Genomic DNA, 22,329 nt, shown 5'->3' on the forward strand with positions numbered 1-22,329 from the left:
GGGAGGGCAGTAGTGGGAGCTGCTAATGCTGCCGCAGGGGTGCCACCTTGAATATAAAAGCCAAACATATACCAAGACAACAGTTGAGGCCCTTAGCTGATAGCATTGTGTTGTGAGGTGCTGCGCAAGGCAACAAGGTACTCTGTGATAAACTTTTCGATATGAGAAAATGCAAATTTCTTATTGACTGGATTGAAAAGGCAGATAGTTTGTAAAGTAAAGTCTCTGCATGAAGGCAAAAAATTAGTGAAAGTGAAATATTGTGCAGTGAGACAAAAGGTTTTCAAGCAATTTTAACCACTCAGTTTCAGCAAAACACAAGTGCAACTTTGGTCATAAATTTGGACCACATCAGTTACATTTTCAACTTTCAGATCTGCCACAACCTTCAAGTTTGGTATGTGCACCAACAATACCCAGGATAATTCCACCGCCACTGAATTGATTTGGACAATGAAATCAGTGATTCCAATTGCTCTATGGTTTCATCAAATCATTTCCAAGAACATATAATAGAAGGATCATGTTCACCATATTACTCATTGAGTTTCGACGAAACTACTAATTCTAAAGAGAAAAAAGAATTACATACAGCCATTACAATTTGGTCACAGAGTAAGTGTTGCATAACAGTGTGTCACTTTTCTTTGTTGGTCAAGCACGTCTAAATGTTGAAACTTGCAATATTCATACAATGTATAATGTGTATGTAAAGGCTCTGGAATGTCTAGGTCAAGAAGCATCCAGATTCTGGTCATCATTTACCATTATTTTGACAGTTGGCCTGTTCACTGTGAAGAATTTGAAGGAATTCAGTCTAAGTTTTAACATTCCACATCACAAGGTTTTAGATACACAACCACAAGGTGGTGGAACAGGTGGATGGTATTCAATATTTGTTTGATAAGCATATACCCCCTTAAAAAGAATCCTGCTACTGTTCAGTCTAAATCCAACAATACCATTGTGAGTATTTAAAAAACCTTCAATAAAAGCAGAATTTTTTATTTCATAATTTCATCTGCAGAACTATTCACTATATTCACACAATGTTTTCAAAGCCAAACATCTTTCATTTCCAAGTTGCGTACAGAAATAGAAAACATACTTGAAACATTTTTGGCTCATTTTTGAAAATTTCTGTTTTGAGAAAAATGAGAGTATTTCTGGAGTTCTTCATAATTGAACTCTTTACATTTGTTAATCTGCTTCCTCTTGAACAACTGGTTGTTAGTGGGAAAGTAACCAAAGAGCTTAGTAAGCTGGAAAAATGTGACTAGTTGTGGGTTCTAGAGAATGTCTAAAAACATTACATTGCCAGTTGCAACAATGTGATGGAAAAGACATGCTTTACGATGTGCACAACTGTAAAGTTTTAGGTTTTTAGACCCCAAAGGAAGATTAAAGAGTAGAAGCTGCAATGGCATGTTAAAGATTGCAAAAATGATGCCATTCTATCTCCAACAAGGTTACTTATTGGATGAGTGGAGGGTTTGACAGTTTGAAAAAGATGAACCAACTTTTGATAATAAAGGTATTGGCAATTAGTGGCAGCTGCTTATCTGATGAAGAAACTCATAATCAATACAGTTAAAGTGTCCAAATATTTCGAAACTTGTTAAAGCTTCTCTTATGTGATCCCACGGAAATGCAGACACTTGTCAACAATGCTTTGCAGACACAAGTGGTCACCCATCCAAGTGTTAGCCATGCCCAACAGTGCTCAACTTCAATAGTTTGATGGGAATTCGCCTCACCATTGTGGCAAGGCCTTCAGCGACTAAGAGACAGCTTATATGCAGGCGCAAGAAGAACTTATCTTTGAAGCTTCAGCTAGAAGTTGAAAGCACTGAAAAGAAAAATTATTTAAAGGCAGCAAAACTGGCCCAGGATTGGCTTGAGGCTGCACGAGTTATGAAACTAGAAGAAAGAGTGAAAGCAATGGATGTGGAAGCCATTCAGAAATTCATTGAGAAAAGAAAATCGGGTATTATACTCCATTTTTTGCTAAGACTCCTAAGAAACAGGAATCCAAAAATATTTTGTTGATTCTATCCTATGTAGATGTGTAGAATGTCATTAGTTGTAAAAATCGGATGTAGATTTCGTTTGTGAATTACGATTACCAAAATCAAATCAATATCACTGAATTACCAATTTACCTGCATATATTAACAAGTTTGTATATATTTGTGTATAATGTCAGCATACTTCTGCTGAAAAAAAAAAAAACAGCCATTGATATAATAGATGAAACTAGTCAGCGGATCACTCAGAGTAAACATAATAAACCACTAATTATTGCCAGAGACTTAAACTGTAGAATGGATTAACAAAAACTACCAACCAAAATAATTGGAAGAATTTCAGAAAGAAGGCTTTACCCTATTAACAACCTCAACATACCTACACATATTTTCCACAACAGCAAAAGCAGTGAACTGCAAACCACACACCACTTCGGAACCATAATATGTATCCAAGAAGAGTGGCCTAAAGCACAAGAAAAAGAGGAACAAGCATTTTTGAGAACAATAGTCATTGGGAAACTGGAAGCAAAATCAGGCGATATAAAACAAATTGAAATGCTAATAGACAACACGTGGCTAGAGAAAGGAACAGATGAATTAGGCGAACTCCTTCCTAAGACAAGCTGCCAATCCTAAAAGCAAAATAGAGGCGAAAAAATGTTTGACATGGAGTGTTAAAAGCTAATAAAAGATGTAATAGGAAACCTACACCAAATAAAATGGTGTGCTAAGATCCCTACAGTCCTCAGGACCTATGCTGAAAAAATGACATATCTACAAAAAGGAAAAGAGAGAGAGAAAGAGAGAGAGAGGGAGAGGGAGAGAGATAGAGATAGAGATAGATCATTTTTGCAAAGAGAAGGAAAGAAGTTAGTGGAGCCACAAGGGACTCATATATTACACTATGCCCCATAAAATGAGCCAAAAGACATTTTCAGTACAAAAGAATGGGAGACACACTTTGACAACATGCTGAACAAGGAAGGACTAAAAGGCAGACCAGAGGGCAAACAAGAGACATCCCACAAACAACTACAGAATAGGTCCCATTGGCCACAGAAATGATCACTCAGGTCAAAGATGACATGAACTGTACTGCACCAATAATGAAAAAGCAGCAGACCCTGACATGTTGTTGTTGTTGTTGTTGTTGTTGTGGTACTTCAGTCCTGAGACTGGTTTGATGCAGCTCTCCATGCTACTCTATCCTGTGCAAGCTTCTTCACCTCCCAGTAACTACTGCAACCTACATCCTTCTGAGTTTACCCTCCACGCTGCCCTCCAATACTAAATTAGTGATCCCTTGATGCCTCAGAATATGTCCTACCAACCGATCCCTTCTTCTATTCAAGTTGTGCCACAAATTTCTCTTCTCCCTAATCCTATTCAGTACCTCCTCATTAGTTTTTTGATCTACCCATATAATATTCAGCATTCTTCTGTAGCACCACATTTCAAAAGCTTCTATTCTCTTCTTGTCCAAACTATTTATCATCCATGTTTCACTTCCATACATGGCTACACTCCATACAAATACTTTCAGAAATGACATCCTGACACTTAAATCTATGCTCAATGTTAACAAATTTCTCTTCTTCAGAAACGCTTTCCTTGCCATTGCCAGTCTACATTTTATATCCTCTCTACTTCGACCATCATCAGTTATTTTGCTCCCCAAATAGTAAAACTCCTTTACTACTTTAAGTGTCTCATTTCCTAATCTAATTCCCTCAGCATCACCCGACTTAATTCGACTACATTCCATTATCCTCGTTTTGCTTTTGTTGATGTTCATCTTATATCCTCCTTTCAAGACACTATCCATTCCGTTTAACTGCTCTTCCAAGTCCTTTGCTGTCTCTGACAGAATTACAATGTCATCGGCAAACCTCAAAGTTTTTATTTCTTCTCCATGGATTTTAATACCTACTCCAAATTTTTCTTTTGTTTCCTTCACTGCTTGCTCAATATGCAGATTGAATAACATCAGGGAGAGGCTACAAACCTGTCTCACTCCCATCCCAACCACTGCTCCCCTGTCACATCCCTCGACTCTTGTAACTGCCATCTGGTTTCTGTACGAATTGTATATAGCCTTTCACTCCCTGTATTTTACCCCTGCCACCTTCAGAATTTGAAAGAGAGTATTCCAATCAACATTGTTAAAAACTTTCTCTAAGTTTACAAATGCTAGAAACGTAAGTTTGCCTTTCCTTAATCTAGCTTGTAAGATAAGTCGTAGGGTCAGTATTGCCTTACGTGTTCCAATATTTCTACGGAATCCAAACTGACACATTGTATAGTGAATATTTAAAAGACACAGTCCAAATAGTAACAAACCAGACAAAACTCTAAAATAAGTACTTGGAAACAGTCTCCACCCAGAACAGCAGGAACAGTCAATAATAAAAGTTGTATGTGAAAGGAAAGGAGACCCCAAGGACCCTAGCAGATACAGAGGCATAGTACTAGAAAACTTATATTTCAGAATATTCACAAAAATAATAACAGAAATAAATAAAGCAATCGACAAATACCTCTCTGAAAGCCAAATGGGATTCAGGAAAGGTAGATCAACTCTTAACTGAAATAGAACTCCTGTTAAAGAGTGTAGGTAAGCCACTGAAGAGAGGAAAGTTTTATGTAGTATTTATAGCCTTCACAAAAGCCTTTGACTTCATAAACAGAAAGCTAGAGACAAAAAACTAAAGGAAACCCTAAGTGAAAACAACACATGGACACTTATCATAAGTGCAATACTGTCAGGGCATGAAATAAGGACGTCGGATAACTTCACTCTTGTCAGAGCTACGGTATTTACTCGAGTCTAAGCCGCACTCGAATCTAAGCCGCACCCGATAAATGAGACACGAAATCAAGGGAAAAAAAATTTCCCGAATCTAAGCCGCACCTGAAATTTGAGACTCTAAATTCAAGGGGAGAGAAAAGTTTTAGGCCGCATCTCCAAATCGAAACAAAGTTGGTCCACTGTAATATGAGACAATTTAGGTTGAATGAATGACAATACAGCTTCAGTAGTTTGGTTCGAGTCGTAAGCTTAGCAGTTAAGATTTACCAGGTAGCCATTGCTATGCGTCAGGCACTCCATCCGTATTTATACGGATACCCTTCCTTTTTCACGTGCTTCATCTGGTTTGAATTGATCGCTTATTTTTCTTTGATCTGATAAACGGAGTTTTCTTTGTTATAGGTGTCTACGTCACTCTACGCTGAATATGCATTACTGTACTGTCATGCATTGTTTATCGTACTCTGATACTGCGTGTTTACGGCCTGTCACCGATCGCGGCATGGCTTGCTTTAATGCGCGCTACCGCCGCTTACAAATAAAAAAGAGAGAGAGAGAGAGAGAGAGAGAGAGAGAGAGAGAGAGAGAGAGAGAGAGAGAGAGAGAGAGGAATCGTCTCATTAGCGAAACAATGGCAAGAGACTGCTACTTGTTGTTACTTACACTGCTGCTTTCTTTGATAATGATCAACAAGAACCAAATAATAGACTGTGTATGATAGAAGATGTTCTGAACGAGAGTTTAGCAAAAAATTTTCTCCGTTTGAAAATCTTTGCAGGCGCCTCTTTAGTACATTACATTCTGCACAGAAATTAGAGTCATCTTAGATTTTAAAATCTAGTCAATTGCCTTACTTCATTTCTGACTGCATCACTGTTTAGCATAAGAATAATACGAATATAAACATGACATGATATTTATATTCTTCCGCGTTTGCTGTTGTCTCACTCTAGTTTTGTGGTTTATTACGCAGACAGGATTTAAATGAGATAGCAGCAAACACAAAACAATACATGGCAAAATGTTTATATTCGTTTTATTCCTATGGTGACGAGAATACTGCATGTGATTCGCAATTTATAAAAGTTCCTATTAGCAACCATCTCTTCTCACAGATAGGAAAAAATTCAGAACGTAGAGTTGGCCATATTGACAAACATCCTAAACATTCTTGCCAGTTGGGTTTTCGTAGTACATTGAAATGCTGCTACATTCGAAGATGAACAATACGGAATTTGTATTTACTTCGTTGGATAATGTATGAAAATGCAGTGGTCGAAACTCGGTGTGGAGAAAAAAAGCTTGTCTTCCACCTTTTTGTTAATTTATTTATTTACTGACGCAGAGGTTTTGGCGCCAATATTTATCTTTGTGCCTACAAAGCATGCCTGTGTAGCGCTACATATATTCGATGGCAGAACTAAGTTGTGGCGGTACCCACCGACATTTTTAAGACCTTCTGCTTGCTTTGCACTCGATTCTAAGCTGCAGGCGGTTTTTTTGAGTTACGAAAACTGGAAAAAAAGTGCGGCTTGGATTCGAGTAAATACGGTAATCCTCCAGCCAGAGTACTGCAGGGAAGCCCACTGGATTCTCTGTTATTTATGCTTGCAGCATAATAAATTGTAAGAATACCCCAAAGGGAGGGTGTAATCTCGTACACATATGCTGATGATATTGTAATAGTCTCAAAATACATTGCAGAGTACAAGAAACAATAAATGACATAGAAGATTTGTGCGTCTCACATGGCTTTAAAATAAATGTGGCAAGCATAGAAATGATGGTGCCCAGAAACGCATTGGCTGATATCTTCATATGGGAGAGAAAACGGAAAATCATACTAGACTTCACATAACTAGGTCACGATACATACAAGTGCAAAATGTTTCACAGAACATGTAACAGAGAAAGCAATGAAAGCAATAACGGCTATCAATGAAACAGAACACATTAGATACCCCAGCCTAGAGACATCAGTGGCAGTATTCAGAGCCAAAATTTCGCCAATATTGACATATGACATAGACATCATTGGACCAGCCTAGTGCCTGTTTGTGAAGGCCCTCATGAGACCTTCAGCATACTGGGCAAGGGAGTTCTTGTCACTGCAGATAAGACCACCCACTGTGGCGGAAATTTTTTGGTGTTGTAGGATGAATAGCTGTCAAAATTGGTGGTTAATGGGTTTAATGTGGAAAGAGGTTTGGATGTCACTATGAGAGAGGCAGTAGTTAACATTCAGGAAGGTAGAATGTTGTGTTAAGGAAGACCAGGTGAAGTGGATGGGAGAGAAGGTTATGATGGAATGAGGATAGGATGTCTTGGCCCTGAGTCCAGATCATGAAGATATCATCAATGATCCTGAAGCAGAACAATGGGTTTGGGGTTTTGGGATGCTAGGAAGATTTCCTCCAGCTGGCCCATAAAAAAGTTGGAATATGAGTGTGTCTTAAAGGTGTCTGTATTCGCACTCCAGATTTTTTTACATACCTTCACCTCAAAGAAAAAGAGTTGTGTGTCAGGATAAAGTCAGTAAGATGTATGGGGAATGAGGCAACGTGTTTGCATTTTAACCAACATGTTTGGGAGTGTCAGCAGTCGTACTTGTGGTAGCTATTTATGGAGAAAAGGGAGAATTTTGCAATTGTGTCAGTTCCTTCGTAAGTAAAGTGAATTTGGAATCTGAAGGGTGTTGGCCACCAGGTCCAACCGTGACAGTTCTAGAATCATTCTAAGGGAGTCTACATTCTGTATTGCAGAAGTACCCAGATCATGCTATATTAGTCGGAGGCGACTTCAACTTACCTAGTATAGACTGGGATCTCTATGGATTCATTACAGGTGGTACATACAAACTGTCATGTGAATTACTTTTGAACACAATATCCGAAAACTGTCTTGAGCAGCTAAATCGACAGCCAACACATAATGGTAATATTTTAGATGTGGTAGCCACGAACAGACCAGACCTCATCAACGGTGTCAGTGTTGAGACAGGGATTAGTGATAATGATGTTGTCATTACGACTATGCTTACGAAAGTTAAAAAGTTGGTCAAGAAGGCTAGGAGAGTATTCTTACCAGAAAGAGCAGATAAGCAGTTGTTAGCATCCCACTTAGTAAATGAATTGACTTCATTTAATTCCGGTACAATGGACGTGGAAGAATTATGGGCAAATTTTAAACACATTGTAAATCATGCATTGGACAAGTATGTGCTGAAAAAGTAGGTTACGGGCAGAAAAGACCCACCGTGGTTTAACAGCGCAATTCGGACAATGCTCAGGAATCACTCACGATACAAGAAAGATCGGAAGAATGAGGGCAGACAAAAGTTAGTAGAGATTCGTGCTGCTGGAAAAAGAGCGATGCGCAAAACATTCAACCACTACCACTGTCATAACTTACCAAAAGATCTTGCTGAAAACCCAAGGAAATTTCTGGTCTTAGGTAAAATTGGTAAGCGGGTTGAAGGCTTCCATCCAGTCACTCACAGATCAGTCTGGCCTGGCAGCAGAAGACAGCAAAACTAAAGCTGAAATCTTAAATTTAGCATTTGAGAAATCTTTCACGCAGGAGGATCGTACAAACATACCGCTATTTGAGTCTCGTACAGGTTCCCGTATGGAGGACATAGTGATAGACATCCCTGGGTTTGTGAAGCAGCTGAATCGGTTGCAAATAAATAAATCATCAGGTCCTGACGGGGTTCCAATTCGGTTTTACTGAGAGTACTCTACTGCATTGGCTCCTTACTTAGCTTGCATTTATCGCGAACCTCTTGCCCAATGTAAAGTCCCGAGCGACCGGAAAAAAGCGCAGATGATGCCTGTATATAAGAAGGGTAGAAGGACAGATCCCCAAAATTACAGACTAATATCCTTAACATTGGTTTGTTGCAGTATTCTCGAACATATTCTCAGTTCTAATATAATGACTTTCCTTGAGACAGTGAAGTTGCTGTCCATACATCAGTACGGCTTTAGAAAGCATCGCTCCTGTGAAACTTAACTCGCCCTTTTTTCACATGATATCCTGCGAACCATGGATGAAGGGTATCAGACAGATGCCATATTCCTTGACTTCCGGAAAGTGTTTGACTCGGTGCCCCACTGTAGACTCCTAACTAAGATACGAGCATATGGGATTGGTTCCCGAGTATGTGAGTGGCTCGAAGACATCTTAAGTAATAGAACCCAGTACATTGTCCTCAAAGGTGAGTGTTCATCGGAGGTGAGGGTATCATCTGGAATGCCCCAGGGAAGTGTGGTAGGTCCGCTGTTGTTTTCTATGTATATAAATGATCTTTTGGATAGGGTGGATAGCAATGTGCGGCTGTTTGCTGATGATGCTGTGGTGTACGGGAAGGTGTCGTCGTTGAGTGACTGTAGGAGGATACAAGATGACTTGGACAGGATTTGTGATTGGTGTACAGATTGGCAGCTAACTCTAAATACAGATAAATGTAAATTAATGCAGATGAATAGGAAAAAGAATCCTGTAATGTTTGAATACTCCATTAGTAGAGTAGCGCTTGGCACAGTCACGTCAATTAAATGTTTGGGCGTAACATTGCAGAGCGATGTGGAGTGGGACAAGCATGTAATGGCAGTTGTGGGGAAAGCGGATAGTCATCTTCGGTTCATTGGTAGAATTTTGGGAAGATGTGGTTCATCTGTAAAGAAGACCACTTATAAAACACTGATGCGATCTATTCTTGAGTACTGCTCGAGTGTTTGGGATCCCTATCAGGTCGGATTGAGGGAGGACATAGAAGCAATTCAGAGGCGGGCTGCTAGATTTGTTACTGGTAGGTTTGATCATCACGCGAGTGTTACGGAAATGCTTCAGGAACTCGGGTGGGAGTCTCTAGAGGAAAGGAGGCATTCTTTTCATCAATCGCTACTGAGGAAATTTAGAGAACCAGCATTTGAGGCTGACTGCAGTACAGTTTTACTGGCGCCAACTTACATTTGGCAGAAAGACACAAAGATAAGATAAGAGAGATTAGGGCTCATTCAGAGGCATATAGGCAGTCATTTTTCCCTCGTTCTGTTTGGGAGTGGAACAGGGAGAGAAGATGCTAGTGTGGTACGAGGTACCCTCCGCCACACACCGTATGGTGGATTGCGGAGCATTTATGGAGATGTAGATGTACCTTGGTGAGAGTTATACAGGGATCTGTGTTGGGACCATTTTTGTTTTTGGTCATTTTCAATGACCTACCCTCCTTTATAAGTTCCAAAACAGTGCTATTTGCAGATGACACTACCTTCCTTGACTATAACAATGATCTAAATAAGTTAAAAGATTCTTTTGACAATACACTTGCCCAACCGTAATATTGGTTCAGGTCAAATGGGTTTGCTCTGAACGAGAACAAAACACAAAAAATTGAATTAATCCAAAGGACAAAAGTCCTTTTAATGATCCCTGGTACAAAAAGTTCTTGAGGGTATATTTAGATGAGAAACTGTCCTGGGAGCAACATATAAAATACATTACTTTTAAATTATCCCGAGTAATTTACTTATTAAGAAATCTTATTAAATGTGTTCCAGCAGCTTATGTTAAAACATCCTATTTTGCATTTTTCAAAGTATTGTGTCATATGGACTTATTCTCCTGGAAAACTCAAACCATGTTCAAAACATATTACTTCTGCAGAAGAAAACAATCGGAGTCTTTACATGTTCTCAGCAAAAAGCACATTGTAAGCACTTGTTCTTTGAATGCAAAATAATGGCTGTCATAAATCTATGTATATAACAAGTGTTAATCAATACAAGAAATAATCTACATGAAGTAAAAGATAGAAATAATATTCACGGTCACATATGTCATACTATAGATTATGAAAGTCAATCAGTAGCTATGAGTCAGTGGGCCATAAACTATTTAATCCACCGATGGTTCAAGACCTTCCAGAGTGTGAAATTAGGAAAACAATTATTAAATGGCTTGTTGCCAACCACTTCTTTGAATTAAGAGAATTTTTTTGACTGCAACGTGGAATTGTACTCTAACAACTACCATGGTCACACAGTTACATTTGCTACTGCAATGATTTTTTTGCCTGTTGCTGTAAAGGACTAATGACAATAAAATTATCTTATCTTGTCTTGCAGACATTTACGAGTGTTTGTCCCACAGTAACACTTGCTGATATAATACGTCTAACATTGTTATGTTGTTCATTCAAAATTGACATGTTGCTATTATGTGAATCAGTTTGTCAAAAGATTGACATGGACTAGAACTTAAAAGTAGATGTTTGTTATTCAGTGACAACACTATACAATCTAAACCTGAATATGGAACAGTGTCCATGAACAAATATTAACGTTTGACTTCATGTGCAGCATGGCTTTTTAAATTGTCAGGTGGATCAATGTGAGCAAACAGTACTTGATTAGTACATGTTTCATTGCTGTTGTACTGCCATTTATGCATGTAATTTAACTGTTCTTATTTGTTAAGAGTTTGTTTTAAATTTTGGCATTAAGTGTTTGTGTTTGTTTTATTATTGTGACCCATATAAGTTATCTGTACAAGTTACGAGTACGAGTGTGGCATATTTCTATGCTCTAATTCTATGTTATTGTTTTCAGGAGTGTTTTGGCTGCAGAATTAACAGCCAAGGAGAAGAAAGACAATCCTGCAAATTTTGGTTTTGGCTGTGAAAAGCATTGCATATGTGAAATCCTTGGACAGGTTCCATGCCCTGGTGTAGTTCCATTGCCAAAAGAATGGAGAGGGAAATACAAATATAAGAAAGAATAAAATCTCCATACTTGTAAAGACCTCATGCTAATAGATATATTTGTTGTTGTGTATAAATAAATGTGTGGACAGTACCGAATTATAGTCTCCAGTGTCATTGTTTGAATCTGTGATATGTTGTTAACATATAATGTATTCGTAGAAAGAGTATTTGTTGAACAGGCTCTAATCATTATTTCACTGTTTGTTATCTGCAAACAATAGCCAGTTTTTATTGTAGGTTCAGACAAATTTCAGTTTTTTTTAAAGCCATGGTATAAGTGAATTGGAATGATCAATAAATCACTCACACCTATACAACATGCTTATAAAATTTCATACCTGAATTTTGTCAAGGCAGCATGTGTTTACCTTCCAGTCCACGGGTGCCTAATGTTGATGGTATTGGCCATCTGAAATGTAAAAATAGCAGTGTATAGATAACACTGATATGAATTCTTTGTTTGCAATGATGACTGTATATGCAACTACTAAAATGTTGGGAAGAACTCCTTTCACAGCTGGTAAAATTGTTGTTTATTAAAACACGACTGATTTCGCAGCTTTAAGCCGCATCATCAGGTTAGCAATGTTAAAATATTATAGGCATACTCTTTGCTCATAGTCAAAAGTCACTATTCAGAGAGTTTTGTCAATATTATGGTGAGTGAAAGGTAAAGAAGTTGTGCCCAATTCTTTAAAATTTGCCTGCATCAGTATGACAGCAGGGCAGCTCAACTATCTTACCTATTGACAATATTCTCTGAATAGTAATTTTTGTCTGGGGGAGGTATGTGCCTATGTGATCTTTTAACATTGTTCACCTGTTGATGTGGCTTAAAGCCGGAAAACCACTCATGCTTTAATAAACAACAATTTTACCACCTGTGAGCGGAGTTCTTCCTAACATCATGCCTTTCGACAGCTGTGGTTGCCTGGAATATAAAATAGTTTGCTGTCAAATGTGTTTTTATTTTGTCAAAATACTGCCAGATTTTATTCACTTAAAACATGTCAGTGGATGTGTTCTCCCTTCTGTCTCTCAATTATGAGGGATTTGTTGCCTGCTTACACATTTCACGTGCATTTTACCATTGACACTCATTTTTACTGTCCTTTTTCCTTTAGTTGGAGCATATGTGCCAGAGGTGAAAATTCTAGTGAAATATGCCTGTAGGCATTGTGTCCTCATTGTAAGCAAGATCAGGTAAGAAATCCTCCCCCCTCCCCAGTATAGTACTTTAAATGTATGATACAAAAATGTGCCTTAATAAGACATTTTAACAATTGCATGCATAGTAATAAAAGTAATTAACAATTTATTAGGCTTCTAATACTTAGAAAAAAAAGTTTATAAATATTGAAGACACGATACACAGAAGTGAAATGGAAACTGTGGAATAGGAAGAAAGTGTGAAGATGATGAGAATATTTACATTTGTGCTGTTTAAAGCTTTCCTGATACAGGAAATGTTGTAGAGGTTCTCAGATATAATGTAACAAAAATCTTGTATATCTCACAAAAACAAAGGGCTCAGTTAAAAAGTAAAGGAAACAAATTAATGCATGAAAAAGTCATTGACACGCATTATCAGCCATTTACATAGTCTCCTGGATGAAGGACATCTGTAGACTGATGACACATGTACTTTAATCTTCAGCTGTACACATCCTTGTTGCTCCTGTTAACTTGCCAACATCAACCTACCTTCCATTAGACCATTGTCTCAGAATTTTTGTATTTTTTGGAATCCTGCAAAGAACTATTGTACATCTAGCATCCATTCTCCTGGCTACATTTGCTGCCCACCTCTATTTCGTCAGTGCAGTCATATGACATCTGTTTCCCAAACCATTTATCTTTTTTAGCCTCTCCTAGTAATTCATTACTTTCTGGGCAACTCTCAAGTTTTGATTGGTTTTATTATTAAAAGTCCATATCTCACAGTGCCATAAGTCAAAACTGGTAACTCACTCTGATTGTAAACATTTTATTCCAGACATGAGAATGCTCATTTTGAAAACTCTCTTTAGTTTGCCAAAGGCATTCAAGACCATTTTTGCTGTTCTATTTAGTTTCTTTCCCTGCCCATGCAAGTGTTCTCTTCAACAGCTATATGTACAAAAACTCGTTAACTGGTTGTATGACTTCATTGTCAATTTGTGCCATTTTCTTTTCAGTGTATTGATTATACATTATTTTTGTCTTATTATTGATTTTGAGACATACTTCCAAACTTGGCATGTTAAGTTCTTACTTTAGTAATTGAAGTTTATCTGAAATGAAGGCAGACACAATACAATCATATCAGAAAAGTGTTTTTGGGTCATATATGTTTATTCACATCATTTCTTCATTTTGGGAGTTCAGACAACCAAAAAATCTTTATATGGCTACTGAGAATAGTTTCAGTTATATGGAATCTCCTTGACTGACTTTCAGTTCTGAATTTTCCACTACCTTGATGAAGTCTAATATAAACCGTAGTATAATTACTAACAAAGAGATAGAGAGGCTGGCCAGTACTTACCTCAGCTCAGTACAGCTGATAGAAACACACAAAACAACCGAAAATTTAAGTTCCTAGCTTTCGGAATAAATGTTCCTTCATCAGGGAGGAGAGAGGGGAAAGAAAGGGAAGAAGGGAAAGTGGATTTAGTTACACACAACCCAGGTTATGAAGCAACAGGGAAAGGAAAACAGGGAGGGTAGCAAGGATGGAGGCATGGTTGTCAGAGGGAAGCCAAAGATATTCTACTGTAGGTACTGTGCCAGCTTCAAATCAAAGAGGATGCATACAGAAGTAAAGAGGTGTATAGTATAAAGATGTAGGATGAAAAGATGCATGAATGGCTAAAGAGGAAAGGGAAAGAGGACAAGACTGATAAGTAAATGGGAGTGAGGTTGTTTAACGTAGGTTCAGTCCAGGGGAATGGTGGGATGAAAGGATGTGCTGGAGTGCAAGTTGCCATCTCCGCAGTTCAGAGGGCTGGTGTTGGGTGGGAGAAGCCAAATGGCACATACGGTGTAGCAGGTTCCTAGGTCCCTAGAATTATGCTGGAGGGCATGCTCTGCTACTGGGTATTGGACATCTCCTAGGCGGACAGTTCGTCTGTGTCCGTTCATGCGCTCAGCCAGTTTAGTTGTTGTAATACCAATGTAAAAGGCTGTGCAGTGCAGGCATGTCAGCTGATAAATGATGTGTAGTTTCACACGTGGCCCTGCCTTGAATTGTGTGTGTTTTACCAGTAACGGGGCTGGAGTAGGGGGTGCATGGGGCAGGTTTTGCAGCGGGGTCGGTTACAGGGGTAGGAACCGCTGGGTAGAGAAGGTAGTCTGGGAATATTGTAGGGTTTAACAAGGATGTTACGGAGGTTAGGGGGATGACGAAAGGCAACTCTGGGTGGTGTGGAGAGAATTTTGTCAAGGGATGATCTCATTTCAGGGGTTGACTTGAGAAAGTCATATCCCTGGCGGAGTAATTTATTGATGTATTCGAGGCCAGGATAATATTGGGTGACAAGGGGGTTGCTTCTGTGTGGTCTGAGGGTAGGAATATTGTTGTTGGACGGGGAGGAATGTATTGCTCGGGAGATCTGTTTTTGTGGCACGCGCGAACTTTTTTGCACACGCGCGATCTTTTTTGCGGCACGCGCGATCTTTTTTTCGCTACTCGCTATCTCTGTTTTTGAGCAGCGTGTGTTCTTTTTGCCCTGATCTGGACATACTTGCTTGGTCTGGTCAACTTTTTCCGTATTTTTCTTATTTGGTGGTCTTTCTTTGGTATTTAACATTACCAACACAATTTCTTTCTTTCTCGCCCTTCCTTCCGTGTTTTATTCCTTCTTATGATTACTATTTTAACTTTAGTTATTTAATTTCCCTACCCACTATGTACCCTAATCCTATACCACATTATTTACATTCATTCTGGAAACATGCATTTACCATAGCCAAACTGCAATCCCACATACTTTTCCTCCGTTCCTGCTTAACCTTTGGAATTACCCCTAAAGGACTTACCTTAAAAGTTCCCATCTCTGGGTGCAATTCCTCCTTCCACCAATCTCTCCTGGACTTCCAGAACCTTCAATCCTTAGCCCTTACCCATCTTGTCCTGAATCTCTACACTACTTCAAGTAACCACCACTCCCAACAGCTCCTATCTCTCTGCAAAGTCCTCCACCTCTCAAACCCTTGCTTGGAGAACACACTCAGGAACATCATCCTAGAAGCCAGCCGCAAACTTGAGTCCCATGCCACACAACACCTGAAAAAACTATCTACATTGCTAGTGCAACACCTAAGAAGTTGTGTCCCTCTCCCTATCCCTCACAAACACCAACCACAACAGAACCGTCAACAAACCCCCCTCATAGCCAACAAACCTAGCCTAGCCACCCTACTCAATCTCCTCATCCCAGCACAGACACCACACAGACCAAATCTCAACTATAACCACAGTCAAATGCCACATATCACCAACCCCAATTCAGTTCTAAACCTCTCATCCTGATCCCTCTCTCCTCCAGAGACATCTGTTCTATCAAAAGGCTTAACCTTTAGCCCCACACCTAAATTCAACCACACTGCCCTGGTTAAAGATCTCCTCTCATTCACCTGGAACCTCAACTGGAAATATCACTTCACTACCCAAACACAGCCCCCAAATACTAGACCCAGTGTTGAACCTTGTCTAGAACAGTTCCGACCGCCTTCTCAAAGGGATCCTCCTCCCCTCCCCCAAAACCATCCCTTGCAGACATTTCAGGAATTCCTCACATCCAGTGTTGCCTCCCAGTCCTTCTTGAAGAACATCCCGACAACCCCCAACATCACCCCAGCTGAATCCCGTGCCATTAAGCAGCTGAAAACAGACCGCTCTATTGTAATCCTTCCGGCGGATAAAGGCTCCACAACTGTGGTACTTGACCATGTGGAGTATGTGGCAGAAGGACTGCCTGACACCTCAACCTACAAAGCTGTTACCCAGGATCCCATTCCCTCCATCCATACTGAGCTGCAGAAAATCCTAAAAATCCAAGGTCCCTCACAAGGCCTCACAACGGCTTCCATAGACTTACTCACTCCACCTGAGCCACGTACCCCTACCTTCTACCTATTACCCAAAATCCACAAAGAGAACCATCCTGGCCGTCCCATTGTAGCAGGCTTCAAAGCCCCAACAGAACGTATCTCAGCTCTGGTAGACCAACACCTCCAACCTATCACCCACAGACTCCCATCCTACATCAAGGACACAAACCACTTCCTAGAACACCTCAAATCCATTCACACTCCTCTCCCACCTGAAACCTTTCTTGTCACCATAGATGCTACATCCCTTTACACAAACATCCCACACACCCATGGTCTCTCTGCCCTTGAGCACTACCTCTCCCAACGCCCACCCGAAGATCTTCCAAAAACCTCGTTCCTTATCACACTTACCAACGTCATCCTCACCCATAATTACTTCACTTTTGAAGGCCAGACCTACAAACAAATCAGGGGAACTGCCATGGGAACCAGGATGGCTCCGTCCTATGCCAACCTCTTCATGGGCCGCATGGAGGAGGCTTTCCTGAAGACACAACAGCTGCTTCCCCTGGCCTGGTATAGGTTTATAGATGACATCTTTGTGGTCTGGACTCATGGTGAAGAAACACTCCTTAATTTCCTCCATAACCTCAACTCCTTTTCGAATCTGAATTTCACATGGTCCTTCTCCAAAACCCAGCCACCTTCCTGGATGTTGACCTTCATCTTGTTGAAGCTCACATCCACACCTCTGTCCATATCAAACCCACCAACAAACAACAGTACCTTCACTTTGATAGCTTCCATCCATTCCACATCAAACACTCCCTTCCCTACAGCCTAGGTATTCGTGGCAAACGTATCTGGTCCAGTGATGAATCCCTCAACAATTACACCAATAACCTGACCAATGCTTTCCTCTCCCGCAACTATCCTGCAGACCTTGTCCACAAACAGATCTCCCGAGCAATACATTCCTCCCCGTCCAACAACAATATTCCTACCCTCAGACCACACAGAAGCATCCCTCTTGTCACCCAATATTATCCTGGCCTTGAATACATCAATAAATTACTCTGCCAGGGATATGACTTTCTCAAGTCAACCCCTGAAATGAGATCATCCCTTGACAAAATTCTCCCCACACCACCCAGAGTTGCCTTTCGTCGTCCCCCTAGCCTCCGTAACATCCTTGTTAAACCCTACAATATTCCCAGACTACCTTCTCTACCCAGCGGTTCCTACCCCTGTAACCGACCCCGCTGCAAAACCTGCCCCATGCATCCCCCCCACAACCACCTACTCCAGCACCGCTACTGGTAAAACATACACAATTCAAGGCAGGGCCACGTGTGAAACTACACATGTCATTTATCAGCTGACATGCCTGCACTGCACAGCCTTTTACATTGGTATGACAACAACTAAACTGGCTGAGCGCATGAACGGACACAGACGAACTGTCCGCCTAGGAGATGTCCAATACCCAGTAGCGGAGCATGCCCTCCAGCATAATTCTACCTGCTACACCGTATGTGCCATTTGACTTCTCCCACCCAACACCAGTCCCTCTGAACTGCGGAGATGGGAACTTACACTCCAGCACATCCTTTCATCCCGCCATCCCCCTGGACTGAACCTATGTTAAACAACCTCACTCCCATTTACTTATCAGTCTTGTCCTCTTTCCCTTTTCCCTTTCCTCTTTAGCCATTCATGCATCTTTTCATCCTACATCTTTATACTATACACCTCTTTACTTCTGTATGCATCCTCTTTGGTTTGAAGCTGGCACAGTACCTACAGTAGAATATCTATGGCTTCCCTTTGACAACCATGCCTCCATCCTTGCTACCCTCCCTGTTTTCCTTTCCCTGTTGCTCCATAACCTGGGTTGTGAGTAACTAAATCCTCTTTCCCTTCTTCCCTTTCTTTCCCCTCTCCCCTCCCTGATGAAGGAACATTTATTCCGAAAGCTAGGAACTTAAATTTTAGTTATAAACTGTAGTATTTAAGTATATATTCTTCAGTACACTAACATAGTTTGTATCAGTGCCATCTTTATCAGTGGCTGTTAGTACAGATTTAGTAACAACTGAGTCAAAAGCTGTCCCAAAACCTCTGAATCCCAAATAATAGTACTCCATATTTCTTGCATATCCTGTTATTTTGTGTACAGCTTACAAGTGAGACATTGTGCAATTCCCACTTTTAAAACCCACTGTTTCCATTGGTTGATTAAACTACAGACCTTTTCCTATGAAGTTGGTGATAATGCAAGAGAATAGCTTGTGCTTTGTGGTAACTGTATCCTTTCTCGTAAAGTCTCCAGGGCAAGATGAGACAGTGATTAAGAAATGGGACATGCATTTAGGCGGACAGCTATTCAGATTTCCATCTGGCCTTCGAGATTTATGCTTTGCGTGGTTTTCTTAAATCTTTCGTACTGAGGAATCATTGTTGAGTCTCTTGCCAACCTCCTCATTATAACCCCCTATTTTCATCTTCTAGTGGAATATTCTGTCTCTTATCATTTTCTTTAAATTTTTGCGGCAGTATTCTTCAGGAAGTGCACAAATCGTAGAATGTATGTAATATTTAAACATGATAGTGCCCTATCTCGTTATGGAGTGATGAGATGAGAGGGAACATTTTTGTGGGAGATGAAAACAACTAAGATTTAAGCTGTTGATACAAAGAGGGATATTTACCCCATTGGGTTGCAACAGCCCTTATGTTCAGTTACGACAGAACATGGTGTTTCCACTCTGTGTAAGTACTTCCCTTCCTATCTCCTGGACAGTAAAATCACTACCAAATCTTTTACCACACTCATCCAATCCCCTTTCAGTATTCCCTCTTATACTCTAATTGCTGTTTTCTTTAGAAAGTTGTAAACAAATTCCACATCAATGAGCATCCTGAAAATGTCACTGCCTTTTAGTATTAGCTTCTTTCCCATGAATAAGTCTTCTATATATGTTTCAAGAAACATAGTAACAAATTTAATATTGTGCAGAAACTGTAGATGCAAGGTCTTGAATACATAGCCATCTACCCATTAGTATAGTTGTAGAAATTATGCCATTTATGACACATCTGAAAGTTTTCATATAATTTGCCCCTCCTTGTAAACACAACTACTGGATGGCTTTTCTGTGAAGACTAACACTGCAAATAAAGTGATTTTCTATGACCGAACACAATTTGACATTCTATTACTATTTTCATGTCCTGTATGTCATTTTGTGCAACTGTGACTCTCAGCCCCGCTTGTTTTCACATTGTCTGCATAACACGAAACTCATTCAGAGTCTATTTACACATATTGCATGTATTTGTCCTTATCAAATACCTTTCCTTCCTTCCTTTCTTTCTTTCTTTCTCTTTCTTACTGCTTGGTGCTGTATCTGTATTTCAACCTTCTGCTCATTCATCATTTCCCAGTATTTTGTGTCATCAAACAGCTTTCATTCCTCAGTCATTGTTTTCTTACTATACTCCTTAATGCTGTTCATCTTATGTCAGCCAGATTTAGCCGAAGCTGCTGCAGCCTCATTTTTACTGGTTACCCGCTGTTTTTCTCATATTGGTAGCATAATATTTACTTGATTACATTAGCTAACAAAATTTTCCATCCATGAATCAATATATTCACAAAATATGTAGAGACAGTGGCAAATGATGACTTTTTAAATTTTCTTTTGACTTGGTAAGAATTCTCTTTTTTTTCTGTATGTCATATGGAAGCTTGTTGAATGCCTTTATGACAGTCATAAACTGTACTCTGAACTTTAGACATTGAGGCAACAACTACATGAAAATTATTTTGTGGTTTGTATTGTGATTGTTTACATCTCAGTTCAGCTGAAACTGATTTCTGCTATAAGGAACAAACATGGTTAAGCAGTAAATATATTGGAACTGACTGTGAGGTTTAAAAGATCTTGAAAAAGGCTTCTGCAAAAAGTGCAGTTATCTACCTTACACATCATTCTTACTGCTCGGTTCTGCACAGTGGACGTATTTACCATACATGCACTGCCCCAGAAGAGAATTGCATAAGACAGCAGGGCATGAACGTTTAGAACATATACCAACGCTTGTCTTTAGGTCAACACAGTGAGAGATGCTTATTAGTGTGAAACACACTAAACAGGGCTTCTTGATTGATTTATCTATGTGTTGGCACCATTTTAAATTATTATCCACCTGAATTCCAAGGAATTTCACACTGGGTATTTCATTTGGTATATGCTCATTACTGTCTACCTCTAGTGCTAGCAGGTCATTATTGCTTGTTTGAAATATAGTAAGTCTTTGTGAGACTAATACTTAATTAAAATGTTAACTGTGAACAACTTGTATGCCTGCTCTACTATGATTTGAGCTGCATCTGCTAGTGTTGAGTTTCAACCCATAATTAGTACATGTGTGTCATCAGCGAATATTAAAGTTTTGTTTGCCCTTTGAAGTCATGGGGAGGTGATTTATATGTAGGTTAAGAATGAGAGTCGACCCAGTACTGATTTTCCTGGGACCCCATAAATTATGTTCCATCATTCTGAGGTTAAGTTTCACCATGTGGTGCAGTCTGTCAATGTGATTCATTACTTTCTGTTATGAAGATATGACTCTATCCATGCAAGAGAGATCACTTTTTATATCATTGGGTGTTTGTGTGATTGTATGTATGTGAATGTGTGTACTCTTGCTAGAAAAGGAGTTAGTTCTTGAAAGATAGTGCGAATGCTGTTTTCTGTTACATATTTCGGTGCTCCACATATCAGTCTGTTGTAGGTGAGTGGTTGCCTTTTCCTTATTTTATGTATTTTTCCATCCAGGAATTTCCGCTATTGGTTTGCTGAACTGAGAATGCTGCATGCACTCATCAAATAGTACGAGCCTTAAATAATAAAATATTGACAGTTAGTAGTTTTTGTAATCTTTCCAAGGAGTTCGATTATGTAGCTTATACAACTGATTTGTATTTTTGTCAGACAAACTGAAGTGTTATGGAAGTGGTGGCTTTACACACAGTTAGTTTGAATAACATGTAGCACACAAAATGCAAAAAGTAGTACTGAATAATTCAAATTAAGGGTAGAAAAGTTTAGTCACTGTGGAAAAATCAGAAAGGGAGTTACATGAGGTTCAATTTTGGGTCTATACCAGATGTCTCTCCTAAGAGTCATAGATGCAGTTTCTCTGGTGGTTTGGCAGAAGTTTGCAATTTCATTTTTACGATGTGTAGCTGAAGTCCGGCCAAACAAATACAGGTCATCATGTCTGTCATGTAATGCCCAGTGTCAACAGAAAGTGCGAGTTTGTTTCCCATTACAATCAAAATCATTTTTAGAACAGAATGTTACATGTGCATTTGACAGAGAGGTCCCAGATTATTGTAGTGCAACATTCAGTTTATTGACACGTATTAACAGATACAGTGAAACACTCTAATAGTGACAGCACCACTCTGCCGCATGCTGACTACTACCACAATGTAACAGCACTATTCAGTTGTTGCAGGAGTACTGTTCATTCTTCGTGTTTTACTGTCCCTATTAATACATATTGATGTAATGAATATTGCAAAATAGATAAATCTGGGACAGCTCTGTTAAATGAGCATGTAACATTCTGCTTTAAAAATGATTTTGATTTGGACTGACAACAAACCAATG

At 39.5% G+C, this 22,329-nt stretch overlaps 1 protein-coding gene across 1 annotated transcript in view; it reads left to right on the forward strand.

The window, feature by feature from the left end:
- The window catches only part of LOC126272512 (probable 28S ribosomal protein S25, mitochondrial), a 49,135-nt gene extending 37,217 nt beyond the window's left edge, over positions 1 to 11,918 (forward strand). Inside the window, exon 4 of the mRNA XM_049975412.1 lies at positions 11,454 to 11,918. Coding sequence (XP_049831369.1) covers positions 11,454 to 11,625 — 172 coding nt within the window. The 3' untranslated portion in view covers positions 11,626 to 11,918. The remainder of the gene's footprint in view (positions 1 to 11,453) is intronic.
- Positions 11,919 to 22,329: the final 10,411 nt, after the last annotated feature.

This window comes from Schistocerca gregaria, chromosome 5 (genome assembly GCF_023897955.1).
Source record: "Schistocerca gregaria isolate iqSchGreg1 chromosome 5, iqSchGreg1.2, whole genome shotgun sequence".
In the NCBI taxonomy this organism is placed as follows: domain Eukaryota; kingdom Metazoa; phylum Arthropoda; class Insecta; order Orthoptera; family Acrididae; genus Schistocerca; species Schistocerca gregaria.